Source organism: Pomacea canaliculata, linkage group LG1, assembly GCF_003073045.1.
Source record: "Pomacea canaliculata isolate SZHN2017 linkage group LG1, ASM307304v1, whole genome shotgun sequence".
Classification (NCBI taxonomy): domain Eukaryota; kingdom Metazoa; phylum Mollusca; class Gastropoda; order Architaenioglossa; family Ampullariidae; genus Pomacea; species Pomacea canaliculata.
Window position 1 is genome coordinate 44,394,856 of NC_037590.1, and position 23,809 is coordinate 44,418,664.

The window sequence follows — 23,809 nt, forward strand, 5'->3', positions numbered from 1 at the left end:
TTGTCTTTTATTCGTCATCATCAGTACTGTTGTTTCCGTTGTTGATCATATGCTGTTTGTTCTTCTGTTCATCGATCGTATATTGCCCATGTCTCGTTTTTGTTCTTTACATTTTCCATTTGTTATTATTATTCCCCACCCTCTGCTGGGCCTTCCGTCAAAATTTCTTCCAGTATCATATCGAGATTAAGGTCTCTATTTTATTTAAAACAAATCGAATCAACGATGTTTAGAGTCCACTATCAAGAGGCGAATCCTCTCAAGACGAATCTCAGTCTTTGTATTTTATTCACAGGCTGTCTATAGCTAAGCTGCATGATCATGTATAAACGTCCTGTCTTCACCTCTTGTTAATTGTTCCTAGCAACAATTTGCATCCCTGAAAATTAAGGTTACTATCCTCACGCTTTGAGTCACTTTCAGGGACGACAAATCCAAACCCTAAAAGTTCCCCCCCCCCAAAAAAAAAGTGCTGGTCACATGACAGTCACGAGGTTCTTTATTTCCCTCTATCCCCTCCTACTATCACCACCTATTTCTGCCAGTCTACCTCTATTTAGGCCACATACTCCAAAATGAGCTGGTTATTTGTGTTTATGTTGACGTTAACACTTATGCCTATCATACGATCTTCTGTCTTGCCTAAATCAGACTTTTTCAAAGGTAACTTAAGTTATTTTATTTTTGCTTTGAAACGATCAATCCTTTCCCTGCATGTCGACAACTCGATCGTGCATGATTCGTATTTCACATTTTATATGGACATATAAATGATCAACCAATTTAATTATTTTAAAGAGGAAGATCGGCTAGGACTGACACTGAAAAAAAAAAAGCCTGGTCATGAGGAATTAAGTAGTGTACGCGAGTTGGTGTGGATGATGATGGTTTTGTCGCGATCGACTGATCCAAATCGATGTTTGTGATTGCAGAATGAACCCATTTACTACATAAATATATGCATATTATACAGCCATTTGTTGTATAATTGTACATCAGCTTTCACTTTTTTTCGGCAGTTACTGAGCTGAAACTATCTGCTTAATTAATTGTGATGTTTGATTACCATGACTCAGACTTAATTTTGTTACTTTATTTACAAAAGATGTATATGGTGTTCATATGCATGTGCTGACAAGGAGGAAATAACAAAAAAAATTAAGTGATAGAAGAGTTAATATGTGAGAATGTGAACCAGCTTCATTGTTCGTCATCATGTATACTAGGACAGCTGAACTGCAGATCGGTATATATATATCATTTATTTCAGCTCCCTATGTCACTAGCGGAACAGAGGGTGAAAGCTGGGGCTATGTGACAGTGCGGCCGAAAGCTCACATGTTTTGGTGGCTGTACCAAACTACTAATGCCGTAACGTACAAACAGGCACCACTCATTCTCTGGCTGCAGGTGAATGTAGAATGCAAACATTAAGTTTTAATTTTTTTATAAAACCCATATATCTATGTAATTGATATCAAGCTATTAGAAGAGACTGAAAAATTCAATTACATAAAAGTTTCTCTGAGGCCAGTTTTAGAAACTGTTTATCGAACGCAATTAATTCTTTCATTCCACCTGTTGCCTGGATGAAAAATAAACCGTATGTGTCAGATATACAGGTGAAAATTCTTCTTGCCATCTCATTGGTCTAACCTTTTTCAGGGAGGTCCTGGTGGTTCAAGCACTGGGTTTGGAAACTTTGAAGAGATAGGTCCCTTGGATGTAAATTTAAACCCACGTAATACCACCTGGGTAAGTATTAACATATAGCTGTCTGAGAGAGTCTAACCTGAAAAGATTTAATTGTGACTTTACTTCTAAGCCCTGCGCCACATCATTTGTACAGTTGTGGCTTGACATAACACAGAATCAAAATTTTGAAGACAACTACATATGTAATGATGATGTTTTGATTCGAAACGCTAGATAGAAGTCACCCAGTTGATAGATATATTTTTGGAAATAAATTTAAGCTTTACTCTATCAAATAAAATTTCTTTGATAAACATAGTGTTTGTTCCAGCCATTGCTTTCAGTTTTGTTATTTCTTATTTATTTTAGTATATATATTCTAAAATAATAATATTCAAAGCATTTCAGTAAGTGAATGTGTACTCAGTTACCTTAGAAAAGATATGCATAAGCAGTTTGTCTAGTAGTTTAAGTCTATGTGCAATATTTAACATGCAATGTTTGTCCAGTTATCCCTGGCTAGTCTGCTGTTCATTGACAATCCAGTGGGAACTGGCTACAGCTATGTAGAAAGTGATGATGCATACACCACCGATGTCCAGATGATTGCTGCAGACCTTCTGACCGTGTTTTCTGCCTTCTTGAATCAAAACAAGGACTTTCAGGTGAGGTGCCATTCTCTAGCTGCAGCAGCTTTGTCATTTCGTCAACATTGCTGACCATCTATGTGAGCATTGAGCTTAAGAAGGAGAGGAAAAAAACCCAAATCTTGCTTTCGTTGCACATCTTTATTTCAATAAATCATACTTTTAAGCAGATTCTGCCCTTAAGCACTAAACGTTTTTGGTCCAAAGTGTATGCAGATAAGCTGGAATCACCTCAAATGCTTAACAGGTGACAGATGATAAACTTTTATAGGTATTGTACAGTTTGGGATTTTTCAGTTTATATTCCCACTTATAACAAAAAAGGTATGAAATAAACTTCCTTATGCACTATTAGTTGACAGTCAACAGTCTTATCTTCAGAGCAATAAGGATTGTAAGATTTATGCTGGTTATATTATTTGGACTTAGATGCAAGCTCTATCGCATTACAGAGTGTACCTTTCTACATATTTTCTGAATCATACGGTGGGAAGATGACAGCAGCCTTCAGTGAAGTATTATGGAATGTAAGTATTATGTTTTAATGTTTTCTGTGCAACACTTGTATTGTTAATGAGTTAGGGTACATACTATATGTGTTAGAATTGTTATTATCAAAGGAAGATACTGTATATAAAAATATTACATAGCAAATTGGCAAAAGCATTATCAGGCTTGGAACCCTTCAAGATGTAGAAATTGAGTGTAAAACAGTTAGCGCACTTATGAAAAATTAGGTTTTAAAATCCTGAGTTAAAGTAATTCAAAATAAATGAAGCATCTCTCATAATTCAGTGACTAATGCAGTGCAGCTCTTGTGACAGTGACATGACATAGTCTGTTTGCTCCATACTGAAAAGTGTGCTTTTTCTTAAAACAGGCTGTGAAAGCAAAATCATTGGTGTGCAATTTTCAAGGACTGGCAATGGGAGATTCTTGGATCTCTCCTCTTGATTCAACCAACTCCTGGGGACCTTTCCTCTATGTTAATGTGAGTTTAATGAGTAAGAATGGGGCCTGTGAATACAATGAATGAAGATTTGTGGCTAAATCCTAAACATGAGGTTTCCAGACTTAGGTTTGGGTAGGGGAGGTGCTGGTTACTCAAGAGATTGTAGAAATGTATATAACCTTCAAACTTTTGGATACAAGTATTAACATTTCAAAGGCAACTAGTGCATGAAGGGAGGCTGACATTATTAGAAAATGTTCAAACATGTAGCTGTATTGTTATTAATAATAATATGTGAGAATTTACATTGTGCAATATCTCATTAAAAGGCAAACTCTGCGCTAAACAAGATCACGAAATAGTCACAAAGATGTAGAACAAAGAACAATGCGAAGATTCGCTGCGTTCTGGCAGTAAAGGGTGTCCATTGCAGATATGGTAACGACTACAGAGAATAAGGGTTAGAAACATCAGAAGAATACTAAGAATATAGTGAGAAATCTTGTGAATATTAAGAAATGTTATCATATGAAACTGCAAAAAGGTGATCAGTACTTCAGTTTATTCACTGCAAAGCAAAGTCGGTGCCCAAGTGAGTGAAGCACGGCAGAGTGGAATCCAGCCAATAGATATAAACAGCTTCTACTTCAAAATAACATTAAATACAATCCAGCTGCAAAGCAGAAAAGAGAAGAAAATGCAGCGGAAACACATGTAAACATGAAGGTCCAAAAAGCACAACCTCAACACAGAAACAAAATCAAGGAGAGCCAGTATGAATATGCAACCTGGATCTCTGATGATGAGCTATCAAGATCCTAAATTCTGCATGACTTTGAGGAAGCTTAAATGCTGAAAATACAGTTCAAAGTAAATAATTAGTAAAATGATACTAATGCCAAAACATTCTGCAAAGGAACTTCACTGTAGTTAGGACGTTATGCCTTTTAAAATGACAGTAGGTAGTTTAGTTTATTCCATGTTGGTCCTTTGAGGAGCATAGGGCCGCAACAACACTTCAACAGCGGACCCAGTTTTGGGCAGCCCCCTTCAGTTGGGCCCAGAATGGTTCCGATGTCCTTTGCCTCGCTCTCTACTGTTCTTTTCCAAGTCCGCTTTGGTCTCCCAACTCTCCTCTTCCCCTGAGGGTTCCAGTCAAGTGCCTGCTTGACAATGGTGTCAGCTGGTTTGCGCAGGGTTTGAAAATGGCAGTTAATATAGAACTAATTTATATCCATATATTCAGTGCTTACGGTACAGTGCAATGGTGTCTTTTATCAGTCTTTGGTGGATCGGAGTCAGCTTGGAAAGGTTCAGGAATCAGCACAAATGGCAGCCAAACTTGCAGCTGAGGGAAAGTGGAAAGATGCAACAGCTCAGTGGTTAGTGACAGAAGATGTGGTGGAGGAAGTGACTTCTGGAGTCAACTTTTACAACATTCAGCAGTGGAGTGGTAGTCAAATGTCTGAAGCTAATGCCAGACTCACATGGCTGGGTAATCCATTATTTCATGATACAGTATTACAATACATTGGGGTAAAATTGTTCTTTTGATATTTTGTCTTGAGTGACTTAAATTGTTATTAAGTTGAATGAGGGACAAAAAAGTCATAGCCTTGTAAATTTGACAAAATACTTATTTTTGTAAACAATTTTTTAAAAGGAGTTAAACAATTTTTTAAAAACTCCTTTTAAAAAATAGTCAGTGTAAACGCTGTTTGTATTTGCCCTTGCTTGATTAATATCACTTGATATTGCTGAATGCCTCTTAGCAAATGCCTGTTCCCAGATCGTGCAATTCATCGTCATGTGAAGATCATGCAGGGGGATGATCTCGACCAGCTGATGAATGGTCCTATCAGAGAAAAGCTGAAAATCATCCCTAAAAATGTGACATGGGGTGGACAGTCTGATACTGTTTTCCAGAAGCAAATAGTGGATTTCATGAAGCCAGTCACAGATACAGGTGAGTGGGATGTAGAGTATATGACCATGGCACAATAAGCTTAAATGCAATGAAACATACACTGTGAAGTCTTTTCCTCAAAACATTTTGGAGGGAAACAAATTATAATTAAGGTCTACTGGTCCCAAAATTACTTGAAAATATAAACAACTTTGTTACTGTTTCAGTGGATAATCTAATAACTAATACATCCCTATCAGTGGTGGTGTATAGTGGCCAACTTGACCTGATTGTGGATAATGTAGGTAAGTTTGTGAATAATTTAGATAAGCTGTTGGTGAGCTTGCAAAGTATATCTTAAACTTTACTTATAAATTGTAACCTCTTTATTTATAATGAGCTAGAATACTGCAAACATGAATTATGTGCATCATTATCACATTTTATTGCTGTTTATTATCTATTCAAACAATAAAGAGACAAATGTGATGATATAGATAATATATTTGAACTTTTTTTCTTTTTCATGTGTGTACATTTGCATGCCTCTGTATTCATGGGTGTGCATACATGCATGTGATGACAGGAACAGAGGCATGGGTTTACAGACTCAACATTACTGATGAGTTCCGCAAGGCAGAAAAGGTTCCAATAAAGATTAGGGACATTCCAGTGGCATTTGTCAAGGCCTTCAAGAACTTCAAGTACTACTGGATCTTAGCAGCTGGTCACATGGCAAGTAGTGATTCTGTTACAAGGGATTGATGAGACCATAGTTAATGGATAGCATTGAAAATTTCAGTCAGCAATTTTCTAAAGGATCTAAAGCTGCTCTTCACAAGAGGGACCATCCTTACCCTATTTAGCTCTCACTGTACCATCTTGATCCCTTATCTCAGACTTTAAAAACCAACCTGAATGGTTTGTTTTTTTGCAGATATCGGTAGATATAGGCCATATAAACTAACCTGTAAATTTCAGCCTCCAAAACCGATCCGTTAATTATCAGCTACCTAAGTACACAATTTGTACCTGCGATCAACAAGCACCGCTAACAGTGTACTACATCATGTTGATACACCGTTCACAACATTGCCAGCTGTCAACACCAATCAGAGAGAGACAGTTCAGGTTATTCGGCGTCGGAAGTCTGCATTTCTCATGATAAAGTAGCAGTTTTTCAGAACCACAAGAAATGCAGACTGTCAGCGTCTGAATAATTCGAACTGTTGCTCATTCTTTCTCTGATTGGTGTTGACTGCAGGCAATTTGTGAATGGTGTACTAACGTGATATAGTGCACGTTTACGCTCGTTGATCACAGGTGCGAATTGTAGCGGATAATTAGTGGATGGGTTTTGGGGGCTGAAATTTACGGGTTAGGTTTATATCACTTATATCTACCGATATCTGAAAAAAAAAAAACGCAAACCATTCAGGCTAGTCTTTAGCAAAATCTCTTTATTAAAAAACTAGTAAGTGCCACATTTTTTTATAATAATTGAGTAAAGCTAAGTGCAAGATCTATTTCCTGAAATCCTAGTTAATACACCCCTTCCATTCTGCAAGTGCACACTGCTGTATATATCTGGAATTTTAAAGCATAAAAACTGAACTAACCTGTTTTTCTATAGTTTCCCTTGCTGAGACAGAGTGGGTAGGTTGTGCAAATGCTATTCCCTCTAATTACTGGTGTCCCTACATGGTAACAAAAAATGCAATACAATAAACCAAATTTACTGATTAAGGGATCTATTTATTTGCTGTTATTTTCAGAATAGTCCAATGCTGTAAATCTTACAAGAACATGTTGACTGTTGGGTCAAATCATTGGTCTGGCAAGAAAAATAGTGAAGATACTAAGGAAAGAAAATGTAATAAAATCCCATAATTCATTTGGCCTTATGTGTGTATTGGCATAATTCTGAGGATTTCCGGTAAACTTTATGGCCAGCCTATAAGGGTAAACATGTCTGCATTTATGTGGCTTTTTTTTTTCATTTTTAATGAAATGGTATTTGATTTTTTTGTTTTGTTGAACCTTTTCATCTTGCAGGTTCCATCTGACAATGGGCCAGCAGCATTAGCAATGGTGAAACAGATTGTGGACATGGCATAAGAACTAAGTACAAGATGTTAGCGTGACATAACTGGAAATGAGCACAGGATGTATTGAGTTTAGTTGCATACCAAGGGTCGTTGGCACTTGGGGTGAGCGAAGTGAAATGTACCCCCTAGTCCTTCTGTTAGTATATTTGCTCAATTAGACCCATCAAAGGGACTTTTTAAAAATATGTTTAGATGAAAAGTATGGGCTATTGTATATAAACTTTTTATTTTTTCAATAAGCATCTTATTTATGTCAAAAGTTTAAAAACATTTTTGGAGTGCCCTTTCATTGCAGTTCCTGGGTCCGCTCCTCTTCCTTGGTGCCTCATTGCTCGTTTGAAGTAAAACACTTTTTTAGGTCATTAATGGCCCCAGATGTAGGCAGTGGTGTGGCATTGCATTGCAAAGCTGAATAGCCAAGAATTAATTTAGTAGTGAATAAAGTTGTGAACAAAACTTCTAAATTGTATCCCACAAGGATTTTTTTAAATGGCGCAGAAGAAACATTTTTATTATTGTGATGTACACTGGTATTTTGCATAATAAATAAGGTTATTTCTAAATAAACCTCATCTTGTGTTTTTATAAAATGTTTATTAAAAACTGTTCCAGAAAGAAGAAAGTTGATGGGCTTGGACACATTCACATTGAACTAAAATGTGAGGAGGGTTTTTAGCTGTTTCAAAAATACAAATTAGTTGCACTGCATTGTAAGGTGAAGATAAACCCAGTCAATCCAATCCTGGTTGTAGTGGATGTTGGAAGAGGATATCACAATCTTTTCAAACTAGTTCAACTCCATGTGGTCAAGTCTCTACACATTTTCTTGCAAGTTTTTTTTACAAAACACTTCTGAATTCATGTCTACCAGTCTTCCTCTATTAAGTCCCACAGGTAGTTAGCGATAAAAAAACGAGACACCTGTTGAGTGTTGAAGCTGAATGTCTTAATATCATTGTTGTTGGAGATGTCTAAAAACTGGTTAAGGGTTCCAAACCATTTCAGGAAAAAAAAATCACACAAACATTCAATAATATCAATGTTGTCTGAAAGTTGTGGCTTGTTCCACTTGTGAAAACATAAGCAAAATTTTCTTTTCTTGCTGACTAGTTGAGGGTTGGACAACAATGGAACAATATCTGGTGGGAGGTGGGGGGAATTTGTGTTTTACCTGGGAGTAGGTTATCCTCAATCTGGAAGTGGGGTGACCACCCCAAACCTAGCACATCTCTGCATGGACTCTGCTCACTGAAAAAGAAAAACTAAACAGAGAATCTAGGCATTCGAGAACAAGTGCCTGAGGAGGCTGCTTCGGATCTCATATAGAGAACACAGAACCAATGACTTTGTACAAAACAAGATGGCCACACTTGTAGAACACCAGGAACATCTACTTTCAACAGTACAATCGTAAGCTGGTCTTCTTTGGTCATGTGACTCGGTATGACACCTTGTCGACTACCCTTCAAGGAACCTTGGAGAGCAGTCAACGCTGCAGTGGCCAAAGAAAGAACTGGCTTATGAACATCAAAGACTAGACTGGTCATCCTGTTTAGGACCTGCTCACTATTGTCCAAAATAGGCAAGAGTAGCAGGTCCTGACAACTGTGGCGTGAATCCATGTAACCCACCCAACCCCCACCCCCACCAAGGGTCAACTGACATCTTCAGACTATCCACAGGGCCATGCACCTCCCCTAGTGAAATGAGTGACATTACACCTGGAGACCAACATTTGATCTCATGTATGAAGCATCATCAAAAGGTTATGCGGAGATGTTGAAAAACGAAGAATGCTTGTCCACATTAAAAGCATAAATCTTCATGAAGCAGTACTGAGCTTAAATTTACAGATAAATGGAACCTTCCATAAAATCTTTACAACTGTTAGATGCTGCACAAAGGTGCTATAAAGGATACAACCTTTGATTTCATGTGGTTCACATTGGTACTGCCATTTGATGTTTGTGATATTGCTGTATAGATTCAAATCACACCTGCAATACCAAGACATCATAGGAAAGTACAAACGTGCATGTACACATGTGGATGCACACACTTTAAGAACTTGCATTCATATGTTAAATTTAGGATTTTTTTTAGGAAGTAGGGAAATAACTCAAGCAGACTTAAGTCTTTGTGGTCAATGCAAAATACTCATTTTTACTAAAATAAATGCACAAAAAGTTAATAAGGGTACACAGACAAAATCAGTTAATGCTTGACATGCTTTCAATTAAAACCTATTTGTGAAAGAAATGAACTTCTAGAAAACAGTAAAAGAAAGATCAGATTATTAATTACTGTTGGAAAAATGGCTATGAATTTATAAGAAATAGAAATATTGTTTAGGAAAACTTCCTTTATATATATTAAACTATAAATCACGAATGACAGGCTCACCTTGCCTTGGGCAGGGCAGCAGCTTGTGCCTCTTTAATACGTTGATGTTGCATTTTCAATGACTGTTGCTCCGATTTGGCTTTGGCTAGCTCTTCTTTCAAATGCTGGTGCTCCCCTGTTAAGCCCATCAGCTGCTTTTGCAAGTTATCAATCTGCTTTAACATAGCAGTTTCTTTCTGAGCCAGATTTTCCAAAGTATCATCATTGTTGAGAGTGGATGCTTTTACATCATCCGTTTGGTTAACGAGACTGGTTAAATCTGGTTAGAGAGAAATGACACAGGAGCTAATGAGTATCTGTGTGACAATACAGGTAGTCCTCGACTTACGACGGGGATCCGTTCCTAACGCGGCGTCGTAAACCGAATTTCGACGTAAGTCGGATCATACGTTGATACAGTACTGTACCATAATAACAGTACAGTACTGCAAACACTTAGCCTATCCAAACACCTATCCTAACACAGTACCCTACATAATTATCAATAAACATAAGTACAGTAAAATATTGTAGTACAGTACGTTTAATAATAAATACTGTACTGTAAGTGCTGTAACAGTAATAAACAGTGTTAGGTTAGGCAGACGTTTCCAAAACAAGCCTGTCTCATCCACGTTGAACATTGTTGAGCACAGTAACCACCCTCCTCAATTATCTTAGCCAATGCATTAGGAAACTCAGTTGCTGCTTTCTCATCAGCACTAGCAGCTTCACCTTGCACTTTAATGTTATGGAAATTGGCACGATCCTTAAACCTCATAAACCAACCCCTACTCGCCACAAATTCTTCACTTTCACTTCCTTCCCCCTTTTCTCTTTTCAACGCCTCAAACAGTCGCCTAGCCTTCTCCTGAATAACCATAAAACTCACAGGGATACGGCGTTGATTTTGGTCTTCCAACCAAAGTGCCAATAATCTTTCACATCTCAATAATAAGCCCACTATGTTGCTTTGTTATCACTGTCGCTGTAAGTGGGAATGAGTGTCGTAACCACGAAACGACATAACTCGAGACCGTCGTAACCCGAGGACTACCTGTATACAATATCCAGTGATATTTTGACAATATACAACAATATCTATTGACATTTTGTAAGGATCTTCAATCTGTGAATCCCTTATCTGGGTGATAACATGTGGTCTCTTATTCAGGCACACAAAAAGTGCATGTGCTTTTTCATATCTTCCCCAACATACTGCAATTTTCGTAACAAATATGAATGGAACATTAATACAAAATAACCCTGAAATTTCAAGGATGCTTGTTATTACAATAATGCCAGGAATACTTTTTATACTATTTTATTAATTATATATTGATGCCTGTGCTGTGAGTCAATTTGTTCTATAAATCTATAATAAATGGTTGTTATTAAGGAGTGACAAGCATACCAACATTTTATGTCACTTTTGAGTTGTTCTTCGTGCTTCCTTCGCAATGCTGTAATCTGGCGTGACATTTCGTGGATATTAAGTATTATATCTTGTGGGGTGTCTCCAACCAAAACTGCGAGTAACTCTTCGGCAGTTGAGCACATCTGTTCCAAGCCATCACGACTCATGACTAAGCTGCAAAGACAAAATGTGATTTTAGACAATTAATTAAGTACACTGCATAGTGGTAAAGTTCTCAACTAGTCCGTCGTCTGGGCTAGCGCTGAAAATTTGGCAATGAAGATATGTTGAAAAGAGTTTGCAGACGTGTGTATAGGTAATACAAGTTCGTGGGGTTGCGCTCATTTATGTTGCAGAGCTGAGGTTGAACGACAGAGATTATTATTTTTTATTTATTTACAAACTGATTTGACTGATGAGATGCAACGTTATTTATTCCAAAGTGCAATTAGCAAGCAGTTCTATAAAAAGCATGATTTAGAATCACACAATTAATACATCAACAATTCTACTAAAACCATCACATTCATATAATCACACTTCATTCACATACAGAAGCGTTACTACGTCAGTTAGACATTCTAGAAAATCACGAACTTGTATTACACATCCATGAGAAAATATATACTGGACATTTAAAAAGTTTGTATGTTTAGTCAAATTTCGTCTGATCTCCCCACCTGCACTACCGCACACTCCTACCCCAAACTAATGCTTATCAGACTTGTTAAAACCATTTCTACCACCTTATATTAGAAGTATTTTTAAAAAAATCAAACCAAAATCATGTTGCTTACATATTTTGTGAAGTGAGAGGTAAGCAGAAATTAAAAACAACGTGTGTCTAAGGTTTGCGAAGCGTACCTTCTGTTTTGAAGAATCCGCGTTTCTAGGGAAGGAGCTTTTGATTGGACAACAGTCTTTGCCTTAGCCAATCATACTCCTGGAAAAAATACACACCAGTGATCTGCCCGCTATTTTAGTAACAAGAGAGTTCTCCCCAACACACAGGCATCCCCAGCTTTTGCCGAAGTCAAGCAACGCGTTTGCCAATCACCCAATGCCACTGTTGAATGCTCAAGACAGAGAAAAATCATGCCTTCGGAATCTGTTTACGAAGGACCTCTTAGGTATGTATAAAAATTGTAAGTAAATCCCACGATCACAGCAGTTTGTGCACACCACGATCGATGAGCTTTTTCGAGTGTTTTTATTTACTTATTTGCTTAAACTCGGTGCCAATTTAAATCGCACGAACTTTTGTTGTGAAACTTAGGAGTGAACATGAGTAAGTTCTCTCTGTTTTCAGTGGTAGTAGACAGCAATCTGTCTTAAAGAATATGCATGTGGGGCTGATGTGATGCGAATATATATGCGGACAATCGTGTGTAAATGCATGTATATAGTTCCTATTTCAATTCTTCCTCCATGAGATAGATACCTTTTATCTCATAATTAAACTGAGGGGTTTAGTATGTGTGTGTTTTTTTAAATAGTTTATTTTATTGATATGATTTGCTGATAATAAACCCACAATTAATACATGTAATGTAGTATCGATTGAACTATCAAGACTTTGAACCGTGTGAATGATGTACTTTTGGTGTACGAATGATTATGCACCTTTAACAAGAGCTTTGAACCAGGTGATGGGTTACTCGACTTGTGCAATAACCCTTGGTGTGCACTGATTGCATCAGTTGACAAGTTCTTTGTCATATGAACCACATGTCACAAGCTGTCATGTGATGCACCATTAAACACACCATCTTCATATTACAGTTACACATAAACACACATACTATGTTATTTGTAAGAAAATCAAAGCCTAGAATAAGTTTTATTTCAGATAATCCATTTTTCTTGTATTGCTCATTCACTGTTGCACTGTGTGGTGACTCACATGTCATATTTGTTCCAATGTTCAGTGATGTTATAAGATGAGACTATTATCCTATTTGCACTCTCTTTCCAGAAGGCCTAGCCTGAAGATGCACTTGACAGACTTTGCAAATGTCTTGAAGGCCTTTATTGGTAGCAATTACCTCACAATAGCTTTTGCATTCTGCCAAAGTGGCCTAGGGGTGAGTTTGAAGGACTACAATCAGCTGCTTAGTTAGCAAATTTGATGATTCTTATCTAAATACATAAAAAGACAAAAAGAACTTAAAGGTTAGAATTGTACTGTACTTTATTTCATACAGCTCTCCTCAAACATCTATAGCTTATATTGGGATTAATTCTGTGAAAATGAACTTAACATTGTTGAAAAGCTGATATATGTGTGTGCTTGTATTGTGCTTTGTGTGTGTGCATGTGTGTTTTTAGTTCCTCTTTAAGAAATGTGTGTTCTTACATGAAGTAGATCCTATTAGGAACTAAGGCATTTTGTGTATTTTTCAACAGCTGGGCATAGCAGGTTTGTTGCTGGTTGCATCTCTAACAGCTCACTGCTGCCACCTATTGGTCAAGTGTAAGTATTATGCGATTAACCACATATTGGAACTGCATGCTAGGCCTAGCTTGCAGCATCCTAAAGAACACAGCAGCTATGATGGATACACCAACGGCAACAACAGTGAACCAGACAGAGATGAAAAGTATCTCATGGAGGAAAAACTGAAGCATTGCTTAAACTTTGGGGATCTTGGTTGGCTATGCTTTGGCAAAGTAGGTGTAGCTGTTGTGAATGCAGGCATCATAATGACTCAGTTTGGGTTTTGTGTAGGTTATTGCATTTTTATTGGCAATACTATTTTTTCGATGTTTCCTCTCTACAACTGTTCTGAAGTTGTTGTGAACATCTCCACTACTGCACCCAACAAAATGGTGTGTGTTGAAGCTACAGTCTTAAGGACAGATGAAATAAATAGTTTCCTGCCATCTGTAGGTGCTGCTGTGGGTATGAGCTATGCTTCAGATATGGGTGCCTCCATGAACATAACGTACAATGGGGAAAATCATGGGCAGGCAGAGAATGCTATTTTGTCACCCCTCATCTCTTTGGAACGAATCAGTGACACCAGAGAACCAGTCCAATCAAATAACAGCACCACTTTATCACCAGCTCAACATGTTTCATTTGTTAATTTGTCAAACTTAGATGTGTCAAAGTTTTTGTCATCTATATTTGGTAGAAGTACTGAGAAGACTTCAACATGGATCAATAACTTCAGCACATCAGACATTTTAGCAGCTGTCCTCCCGTCTGAGTTACCTGAGCCTCAAAGAAGTGAATTGAGGCGAGGAGATGGTGTGCCAGATCTCAGGCTGCTGGTTCTTTGCCCTGTTTTCATCTTTATCATCTTGACGCTCATTCGTAATGTCCGACAGCTAGGAGTGATTTCTGCCATTGCCAACATTGCCATTTTTGTTGGATGTATAGAAGTGTTGGTCTTTCTGACAGTTGGTGAGTGTCTTAAGAAAGGAAAACGTGAATGAAAAAGTAATGAAATAAAAATAGAATTAATCAAAGTTTAAAATTGGTCAGAAAAAGAATATATTCAGCTCTGTTATTCAACATGTTGATGTGGAAATCTACTATATAAGAGCTTTAAAAGGATTCAGGAATGAAAGCAAAACATGGAAAGATTGTATCATAGTCTGTACAATAACTGAATGCCACAGCAGAATTTCTAGAAAAAGGTAGTTCAAACTCACAGTGACAAAGTTAAAGCCCTCGTAAAAGTCTGTAGAATATATTTTTTACCCATTGTAACATTGCATTGCTATTTTTTAGATTTTGAGCTGAGCACCACATATGTATGGTACAATATCAGAGATATGCCTATTTTCTTAGGCTTGGTCACCAGCTCATATGAAGGCATTGGCACAGTAAGGTTTTTCTCTTTGCTTACTACATGTACAGCTTTATTATATTTTAAATTCTGAAATTATTTTAAAATATTTTCGAGTCTTTAGCATGTGACCAGATGTCAAATGTTATCTATATGACAGTGAGCTAGCAAATGACTGGCATGCGGGATGCACCACTGATCATGTGAGCAAAAGCTAGTTGTAGTCTGTGTCAACACTCATTTCTCAAGAAATCGGTGTCTTCTGCAAGAGTGCAGAACAACATTTCCAGCTGGAGAGTGGTTGAGTTGTCAGACAATTCAATTCACACCCTAATTATATGCAGTGCACATACTCAGCATCGTCGCTAGCAAGATGGGTAGGCTGCCATCTACCTTTTTGTCATTTGTGCCTGTGGAATGTTGGGAAAGACCAGGACATTTCTGATCTACCCTCTACCATATCTTGAACACAACCTACCACACATTCCATCGTTCTGACCTGAAACCTAACCTGGGACTTAACTCGGAGATCCGTGAGCCTCTGTTTGGCTTTGGCTCCCTTTTTTGCAGGGTCATGAAAGAGGCTGCTTTCTTATTGGCCCTAGCCGCTGCAATAAGGGTCTTCTTGTCCGCACTCAATGATGTGCAAGTAGTTGTGACAGGTCTCGCCTTATTTGCCTGACCAGCACAGTTTCTTGCATGCCAGGTGTTTGCTAGCTCACTGTCAGGGAATCAGTCTCTGTCTTTCAATGTTAATGTCATCTGTTCAGTTTTAAAAAAAGAGAATATATAAGAAAAATGTCTTGTTTTTTCAGATTTTGCCCATTGAAGCAAGTATGGAAGGCAACCGTCATAACTTTGCAAAGTTTCTTTATGGAGCTGTTGCACTTTTGACTTTGATTCTTGGTGGCTTTGGCGTTCTGGGATATGTTCGTTTTGGGCTCGATGTTCAGCAGATGATCAATGCCAACATTCCACCTGGGGGAGCATTGTCTCTAGCTGTCAACACCTGCCTGTGTGTTGGTGTGCTTCTCACATTCCCTCTCATGATGTTCCCAGTAGTGGATCTTGCAGAAATCTACATTTTTGGCAATGGTAATTTCAGTGAGATTATATTTTTTTGCCAGTGGACGATGAGTAGTGCCATTTTTATGCTAAGCCAGCAACTAAAGCTATGATATAAAAATCCAGCCAGCTCTGCAACAAGTGTCTTAGAGTAGATCTGGACCCAGGACAGCCAATCTCCTCTGTCTTGGCAATAAGCCTTGGTGGTTAACCATTGCAATATCAGACTGGGTTGTTTTTTTTTTAAGTTAATATGTGGTACCTTTGAAGAGGGATAAGTGTGAGCATAGATCATAAATTCTTATCTTAATGAGAGCATAACAGCATTGGGTCCTTTTACAACTAATTCATCAGCCATCACATTGAAGTTACTGCTATGTAAAAAAATGTTAAGCACATAAACAAGGGTGTGCACAGCCATGTTTGTGCATGCACACGCACACCATACAAAAATGGACACGTATCGGGATTGTGAAGTAATTTTTTAAATGCTTGTTTGTCACCAGTTAGTATAGATCTCATCTCTGAGCACAAATTTCAGTGTGGATATGGCACCTCTTTATATTTAGAGAGCTGCCTTCAGCACTTTTTTGGGGAGGTTTATTTTCCATCCCATTCCTCATCTCTTTCTTCATAATGCACAATCACCACTAGGGGAAGCACTTTCTTGTCAAATAAGCCAGTACTTATTGCAGATCATTTTAATTTCTTTTACTTGTTATTGATGTATTTTTGTCATGGCACACCCCTTATTGCATAAGTTGGCGTCCGGTGGCACAACACTTAATGCTTGTTACCAATTCAGGAAGGATTGGCTGTCCCGGGTTAAAATCTCTTCTGAAGCATTCTGTTCTTTCTGCATGTGGCATCTGTTTACAAGGCTGGCTGCTTTGCTCTGATCTAGATTTAGCTGCTGACTCAACATAAAATAACAATTAATCTCACCACCACATTATTTCACAAGTATTAGCATAAAACCATTGCATTTACTTTTTCTTTGTGCCGATCTAATTGTTTCCTATGTTTTCAGGACGCATATTTGGGCCAAAACATGAACATGAAAAGAACATAACAGAGAGGCAGAAGCTGTTACCAGAACATAAGGAACTGCCAATATTCATTTCTGTTACAGGAAAAGTCTCCACTCAGGCAAGATTCTTTTCATAAGACACATTTAGTGAATACTTTCATAGCTATTGTATGCTTCACTATATTTCTTCACATAGTAAGTGTTTGAATAAGAAATTTTCTGAAGCTAAAGTTTCCATTTATTCACTTTGCGGGATTGTCTTAAGGCTAGAAAAGGAAGCACATTGTAATCTTTTTTCGCTAAGATTGAAATCCTATTACAATTGTCTTATAGCAGTTGTCATTTTTTTCCCATAGGTATCAACATGGAAACGCAATGTACTCAGGATCATCATTGTGTTAATGGCTGGAGGACTTGCTGTGCTGCTGAGAAATAGCTTTGCTTATGTATCAGCATTTGTGGGTGAGCAGCTTACTTTCATTCTATACTAGCTATTTGAAAAAATGTACTCTGTGGGAACTGTCTTCCTGTATGGTATTGGTAGTCTCAGGTAGAGGGTGGTAGATGCAGCCTAGCAAACAGTGTGGCCATCTTGAAATAACGTAAATTATTGATTGTAATGGCTTTTAACAACCACCCAAGCAGGAAAAAAAGTAAATTTTTGTTTAAGAAATCTAAAAATGCCTCTCGAAAATACCTACAGTTCTTTGCTTTATATATTTTCTGTCAGCTTATCTCTATCTTTTGTTTTATTTTGTATTGAGCCTTGAGCCCAACCCATAACTGTTAGTTGTATTAAGACTCTGTGTGTGTGTATATGCTTTCATGCACTCTTTCATCATTATTGAGGGAAAAAGTTTCTCAGTCTTTACATTTTGTCTACATTATATGCTTTTTTTTTTCAGGTGCTGTTGGCAGCACAGTACTGGCCTACATCCTCCCATGTGTGTTTCATCTCAAACTGCATTGGCATCATCTTCCACTGCTTGTGAAGGTCAAGGATATCGTGATAATTTTGGTTGGCTTCTGTGTGGCATTGCCGGGATCTATAGTGTTCTTCTGGACATCATCAGGAATGAGAGTACATGAAGCTTAGTTTTTAGTGTTCTACCTAACATCAAAATTGAGAGTGCATGAAGGTTCTGGTTGGTTTTAGCTGACACTAGCAAGCAAGCCTTCTGCAGCATTAACCTTTACCACATAATCAGGTAGCATAGACTCAGGCTTTTTATGATGTGTGTACAAATTGTGATGAAATATTTTGTAGCAAAAATGCTGCTCTAATTTAGTGCTATTTATTCAAGTTATTTTGATTGATGCGCAATTTTGTGATAGCATATTATGCAACAAAGACGTCAGCCCATGGGAATATTGACTCACCTTATTTATTGACAAATTATCAATGTACTGAACTAGGCTTCACACCATGACTGTAAGAAATCATTTTATGACAAATTTGTTATGAGAAACAGTATATTTTGGGATATTTTTAGTAGCTTACTTGTTACAGCACTAAGGCATTATAGCACATTGTGGCAAGAGAAGTCGGTGACCTCATCCTATGGCCCTTTTTATATTTATATATATATAATGTCGTGTTTCTGACATTTTCCTTGCATTTTCAGGAGTTTTCTGTACAGTTAAGGCCAGACATTTCTCAGTGCAAAGAGGGGAAGAGAGCACACAGTGGGTTGTAGCGAGTGCATATCTTATTCTAGCTTTATCTAAAAATATTAACTGACAAAAAAGAATAATATTTGACAGATAAAGATCTCACATGATTTTGTTTGGTCAGTGGGCTATCTTTTGTGTTGTTACATTCCACACATGCCAATATCACAATCACCACCAATCTTCTGATCTGAAAGGGAGTGATCAACATAAATATTTTTATTGTACTGCTGACAGCAGTTTTATAATTAAGATTTGCCAACATGCACAGCATGATGGTGATTTGTTTTGTTGTTGCATACACTATGAGAATATGAATAAAACATTGTCAGGTAGTATTCACATTACAGTGTTTGTCAATGGGAGTTTCTTTGCCTTAAATGTGAAATGTTAGATCTTGTTTCAGACATTTATTTTGAATATATAATTTTTCAGCTTAACCCATTCTTTTGGTCACAATGCAGAAATTAAAAAATATATGATTGTTTTCAGTCTCATCATCACTGGGTTATTGAAGGATCAGACTCCTTGTGTAACCAAGGCAGAAAAGGTTTTTAATGTATGTCTGCAGACATGCTCATGGCTTATATGTGTTCAGCATGAATTTTCTCAGGTGTACATGTTTTCCATAACTTGAATTCAGAGTTTGGATCTTACTGTTTCAGTGCTTTGTATCGGTTTCCCATCTACAGAAGAGCACAGAGACTGTAAGAGTGCATTCCAACTTCAGACATAAATGGCAAAACTTAGTTCTGTTTTTGCATACACATTTCACTTTCATCATTGCTTCACCACTAATGATTATGCTTGCAATATTGGCACAGTGCATGCTGTCCTTGGACATGGTCTCATGGAGGTCAGGTCAGTTCCTAGTCACCAGGTCCTGCACAGTGGTGAAGAGGCTCAAGATGGTGAAGGAGAGTCCAGTCACAATAATGACAACATCTTTCACCTTGACAGGCACAGACAACTCTGACCAGCACATCTGAAGGTGAAAGATGCAGGGAAGAGTATATGCCAGTGTAATGCTGCCCACAGCACCTGAATCAGAACAGAATCCATCAACCATTAGCATTGATGTTGACCTTGATTTTATTCTTTTTGAGGATGTGGAGAAAATGACCTAAATGCATTACCTACATAAAGTGATTGCAAGGTTTGGAAGATTACAAGACAGAATTTGAAATGTTGTAGACTGTTTTTTGCATTTTGGAAAAACGCCCAAAGATAAGCTAGAAGTATATGGTCAAGTGTGATAAATGGATGTGTTGTTCACTATATGATGTAAACTTTCAAATAAGGAAGGTAAGGAGCACTGAGGAGCTTTTTCTTTTCAACATTTTCACATACAGTGAGATAGATCTCTTCTGGATGCATGCAAGTGCATTTTGGATTTGAGTCAGTGGATAACTAGGAAGAGATCTTTCTGCTTCTAGTCCGAGATTTTAGGATTAGCAAAAGTATACATCTGTCGCAGTGATACACATCAAAGTACAACTATAATATGTAACGTGTGTCAAACCTTGAGAAATGTAAGGGTATGAAAATTTTTTTATGGGTGATAGTACTGTCTACGTCATCAGCTTTAAAATGTGTAACAGTGACAGTTGAAATGCATAATCATTCACACCTATATGACATTGACTTGCGAAAGTATAACGGGGAATTGGTGTTTTGCACCAATGACAATGATCAACTTTATTTGTCCCAGTGGGCAATTTGAACATGGGAAGGTGCTCTAGTTACAAAAGTAAAAGAAATAAAAATAAGACAAAGTTCGTTGCAAGGTGCAGCGTTAAACGATGTCAACATGAAAAATATTAGCAAATGAATAAAGAAGGCCAGTAACTAAGGCTTATTCGCAGCAAGGCAGCCAGCCCTTTAAAAAAGATGCCACATGCAGAGAAAGAACAGCATGCCCAAGACAAGAACTGAACCCAGGACAGCTAGCCTTCACTGTATTGATGAGGTGCTAATCGTTGTGCCACCTGGCCACCCGTGAAAGTATAACAGGCACGAGATGCATTATCATTCACACTCACATGTGACACTGACCTGTGAATGCAGCAACATAGGCAAAGTTGTTTCTTAGTACCACAGCCAGCCCTGCCACCAGCAACACTAAGACAACACGCAACAGACTGCGTTTCCATGGTGATGCCTGAATCAAACACATTAGTACACTTGCCAAATGCTTTGTCTTAAAAGAAAATATATAACAAGTTTATCCATAAAAGAAAATTATCTGATTAAAATGGGGTAGTTCAACACCTAACGATCCAATCATGAATGAAGTGATATAGGCAAGTATACAATGATGTCTGCTCCGAGTATACTGTTCAGGTAATTACAAGTCTACCTACATTTTGATTTAAATACTGGCAGGTGGTTGTGGAAGTAGGCACCACATGAAAACAAATTCTGTATAGCTGCATAAATTGGAGAAAGAATGAAAAATATATTTATAAATTGATGAAATATGTTTATAGAATAATAAAGGGAGAAATGAAGGAACTATTATCTTTTTATACCTTGCTATGATGTTGATCACATGCCTTGTTTGTAGCCTCCTGATCCTTCAGAAGAGATAACTGCTCTGGGTCTTTAACCTCACATTCACAAAGTTTATCTGCAAATACAGTGTTCTCCTTTTATTTCTATTCATATAAATTATACTTATGTTTTCTTACATAGTGGCATAATCCTATTCAGAAATGGCAATAGGTTATTAATACAGTCCATTTTGTTTTTCTTCATTCCATGTTCCAGAACACTTGTACTTCCCTAATTTCAAAGCAACGGATGCAGTATTTTTCTGGGAATCCCCCATGCAGCGCTAGCTCACCCTCTCAACTGTATCATTCCAAATTTGGGATTGGACAAACGGTGTGATTAGGTTTCAACTGCTACCCGCCTGATAGACACACATCACCACAGACTGTAAGAGTTGGCAGAGGAAAAGAGGCGGAGGGGGGAAGAGAAATAATAGAGGAAAGTGACATAAAGGAAGGAGAACTGTGAAATACAAAAATATTGTGAAGTTAAAACATATTGAGAATACACATACAGACTAGAAACAAACCATTGCGAAAGAAAGTCTTTTCCACTAACTGTACTACAGGAAATGCCATGAGTGGGAAGGTCAGCATGACCCCGACAAGCAGGAAGGCGTTGACAGCAACACCTGGCGGGGAGGCTGCCTGCAGGTTGAGGGTGATGATCTGCGCTGTGCTGCTGCCAAAGCTTAGGTAGCCCAGCACGCTGACACCCACATCCACAACCACCACGATCGTCAGGCCCGCCAGCAGGAAGACGGGGAAGTTATGGCGGTTCTCAGCCATGCTGGCTTCAATAGGGAGCACCTGCATTTTATTTGTTTAGACTTTGGAATGCTTAATAATTCAATAATAATAATAAGCTATATATGTCTGTATGACAGATCTTTCATTCACTCGGTGATAAATATGAATTTGTAATTAAAAAAAATAATTGAAACAAATGTTTTACTCGGGTGGCGCACAATACCATAAACCTTGCCTGCCAGGCCAAATTTTATGGATGCAAAAATAACCTAAAATATCCTTATCACCCGACTCCCTAAGAGACAGTTCACTAACGCCCACTCCCATTCGTTTTCCGTGTACTGTGTTTTATAATAATATTTATATTATATTTTATATTAAGTGTTATATATATGAGATGTTAAATGTCTGTTTAGCAAGCATCAAGAAATGGGGCTGGCAATAGAATTAAGGAGCCACACTCACAGTGCCAATGCCCTCAAGGGCAGAAGCCGTCATGCTGACAAAGGTGGGCAGTCCTGTCACCTGCGACACGACCCAGCTGTCGGACAGCTGGAAACCTGCAACATAGACCAGAATGTCAGCAGCACTTACAGACCTGCTGCTCCTCTTTCTTTGATGTGTGGCAGTGTGTGGACACTATAGCCTACAGTACATCATGTAGACGAGGTGTACAAAGCGTATGTAGTGTCTGTGCGGGTGTGAACTGTGATAAACCACAGGAGTGAAATGAGTTAAGATGAAGAGCTAGCCATTTCTCTGTCCTCCTCCTCCTCTTCTTTCTCAAGCTGTGAGTGGAGGAAGTGGCAAAAATGCTGTTACAGGCGCTCGGAGAACTAAAATGCATTTCCTACTCCCGTTTGTTTACCATATGCTTTAATGAATCAGATTGTTTATGATGCAAGCATGTATTAAATGTAGCACTGATAGCCCCCAGTCTCTATAGTTCTCTAGCTTCCATCTCTAAATTTCTTCCCGATTATTCCCAAACTGTCCCTCCTTGTCCTTGGCTTTGTTCGTGCAAGCGTGAAAACACATGGCACGTGGGCTCATGTTTACCTACTTGCTATGAGGAGGCCCAGAACTAGCAGAGCTCCAGCCAGCAGAGCGAGGTTTCCCACGGCACTGACAAGTCCTAGACGACGAAGGTTCCGCACCAGAACGAGCAGAATGCACACCAACGTGGGCGCCATGACCATCAGCTGCAGGTCAGGTGCACTGGACCACACCTCCTTCAGCAACTGTCCGCAGGTGGACGCAGTCTCTGTGGAGGAGGGGGAGGCGAAAACTCCACCAGTTACGTTGTCGAAACCTGAAGAATACTCAAAGTCCGACGAAGATGACTGATTGCTGGAGACTGTCAGATCGCCATTTGTCCCGTTGTCCGGATCCCCGTCCTGCCACCGTCGCCAGGTGACACTCTCGGCGCAGTCCGGTGACACTCGCACGGTGTGGTTGGCGCAGTCGGCTGTGACGGTACAGTTGTACACCGGGAAGAAAGCACTGAAGGCGTTGGATGTGAAGATGATGTAGTTGACGCAAAATCCTAACTGGGTGATGATAATAGCTGTGTTGACCACGACGATGCCCCAGTACCCTAAGCATGTCCTGGCCACGTCACCGTACTGAATGTTCTTCGCCAGCCGTCGGTACGAGCTGTGTCTGAAGGTCGGTGAGTTGGAGTCGTGAGCAGCGTTCATGTCACTCCCGGGGAACTCTTTGACCATGAAGTCGCTTTCTGTGGTTGCCAAATCTTGCTCCGTTAATGTCTTAGCATCTTCTTCCAATGCTGGCATCGTGCTGGATCCAGGGTTGTTAGTCGGGCTTTTGACCCCCT

General features: G+C 38.6%; 4 protein-coding genes across 4 annotated transcripts; 2 read left to right on the forward strand and 2 right to left on the reverse strand.

Annotated features, from left to right (window-relative positions):
- The first annotated feature begins 487 nt into the window (after positions 1 to 487).
- Positions 488 to 7,871, forward strand: LOC112561946 (retinoid-inducible serine carboxypeptidase-like). Its single transcript, XM_025234822.1, has 11 exons — positions 488 to 663; positions 1,271 to 1,410; positions 1,666 to 1,755; positions 2,205 to 2,360; positions 2,795 to 2,869; positions 3,223 to 3,333; positions 4,576 to 4,789; positions 5,084 to 5,260; positions 5,428 to 5,505; positions 5,787 to 5,935; positions 7,256 to 7,871. Exons 1-11 carry the CDS (start codon positions 576 to 578, stop codon positions 7,316 to 7,318), a joined length of 1,341 nt encoding a protein of 446 aa, XP_025090607.1. The 5' UTR covers positions 488 to 575; the 3' UTR covers positions 7,319 to 7,871.
- LOC112561954 (kinetochore protein Spc24-like) lies at positions 7,659 to 12,025 on the reverse strand. The gene is made up of 5 exons (XM_025234832.1): positions 11,972 to 12,025; positions 11,109 to 11,281; positions 9,712 to 9,970; positions 9,229 to 9,305; positions 7,659 to 8,279 (listed from the first exon to the last, which is right to left on the reverse strand). The coding sequence occupies exons 2-5, from the start codon at positions 11,272 to 11,274 to the stop codon at positions 8,173 to 8,175; spliced, it is 609 nt and encodes a 202-aa protein (XP_025090617.1). The 5' UTR covers positions 11,275 to 11,281; positions 11,972 to 12,025; the 3' UTR covers positions 7,659 to 8,172.
- A 60-nt stretch (positions 12,026 to 12,085) lies between these two features.
- On the forward strand, positions 12,086 to 19,311 carry LOC112561930 (amino acid transporter AVT3B-like). Its single transcript, XM_025234798.1, is given in 9 exon segments — positions 12,086 to 12,237; positions 13,083 to 13,191; positions 13,514 to 14,516; positions 14,847 to 14,941; positions 15,720 to 15,999; positions 17,000 to 17,118; positions 17,356 to 17,461; positions 17,905 to 18,027; positions 18,030 to 19,311. Coding segments are annotated over 9 exon segments (1,929 nt in total). The 5' UTR covers positions 12,086 to 12,202; the 3' UTR covers positions 18,089 to 19,311.
- Positions 19,312 to 19,321: 10 nt separating this feature from the next.
- LOC112561938 (proton-coupled amino acid transporter 1-like) lies at positions 19,322 to 23,795 on the reverse strand. Its single transcript, XM_025234810.1, has 6 exons — positions 23,036 to 23,795; positions 22,438 to 22,532; positions 21,753 to 22,032; positions 21,202 to 21,299; positions 20,726 to 20,831; positions 19,322 to 19,711 (listed from the first exon to the last, which is right to left on the reverse strand). The coding sequence occupies exons 1-6, from the start codon at positions 23,766 to 23,768 to the stop codon at positions 19,533 to 19,535; spliced, it is 1,491 nt and encodes a 496-aa protein (XP_025090595.1). The 5' UTR covers positions 23,769 to 23,795; the 3' UTR covers positions 19,322 to 19,532.
- Between the last annotated feature and the right edge of the window lie 14 nt (positions 23,796 to 23,809).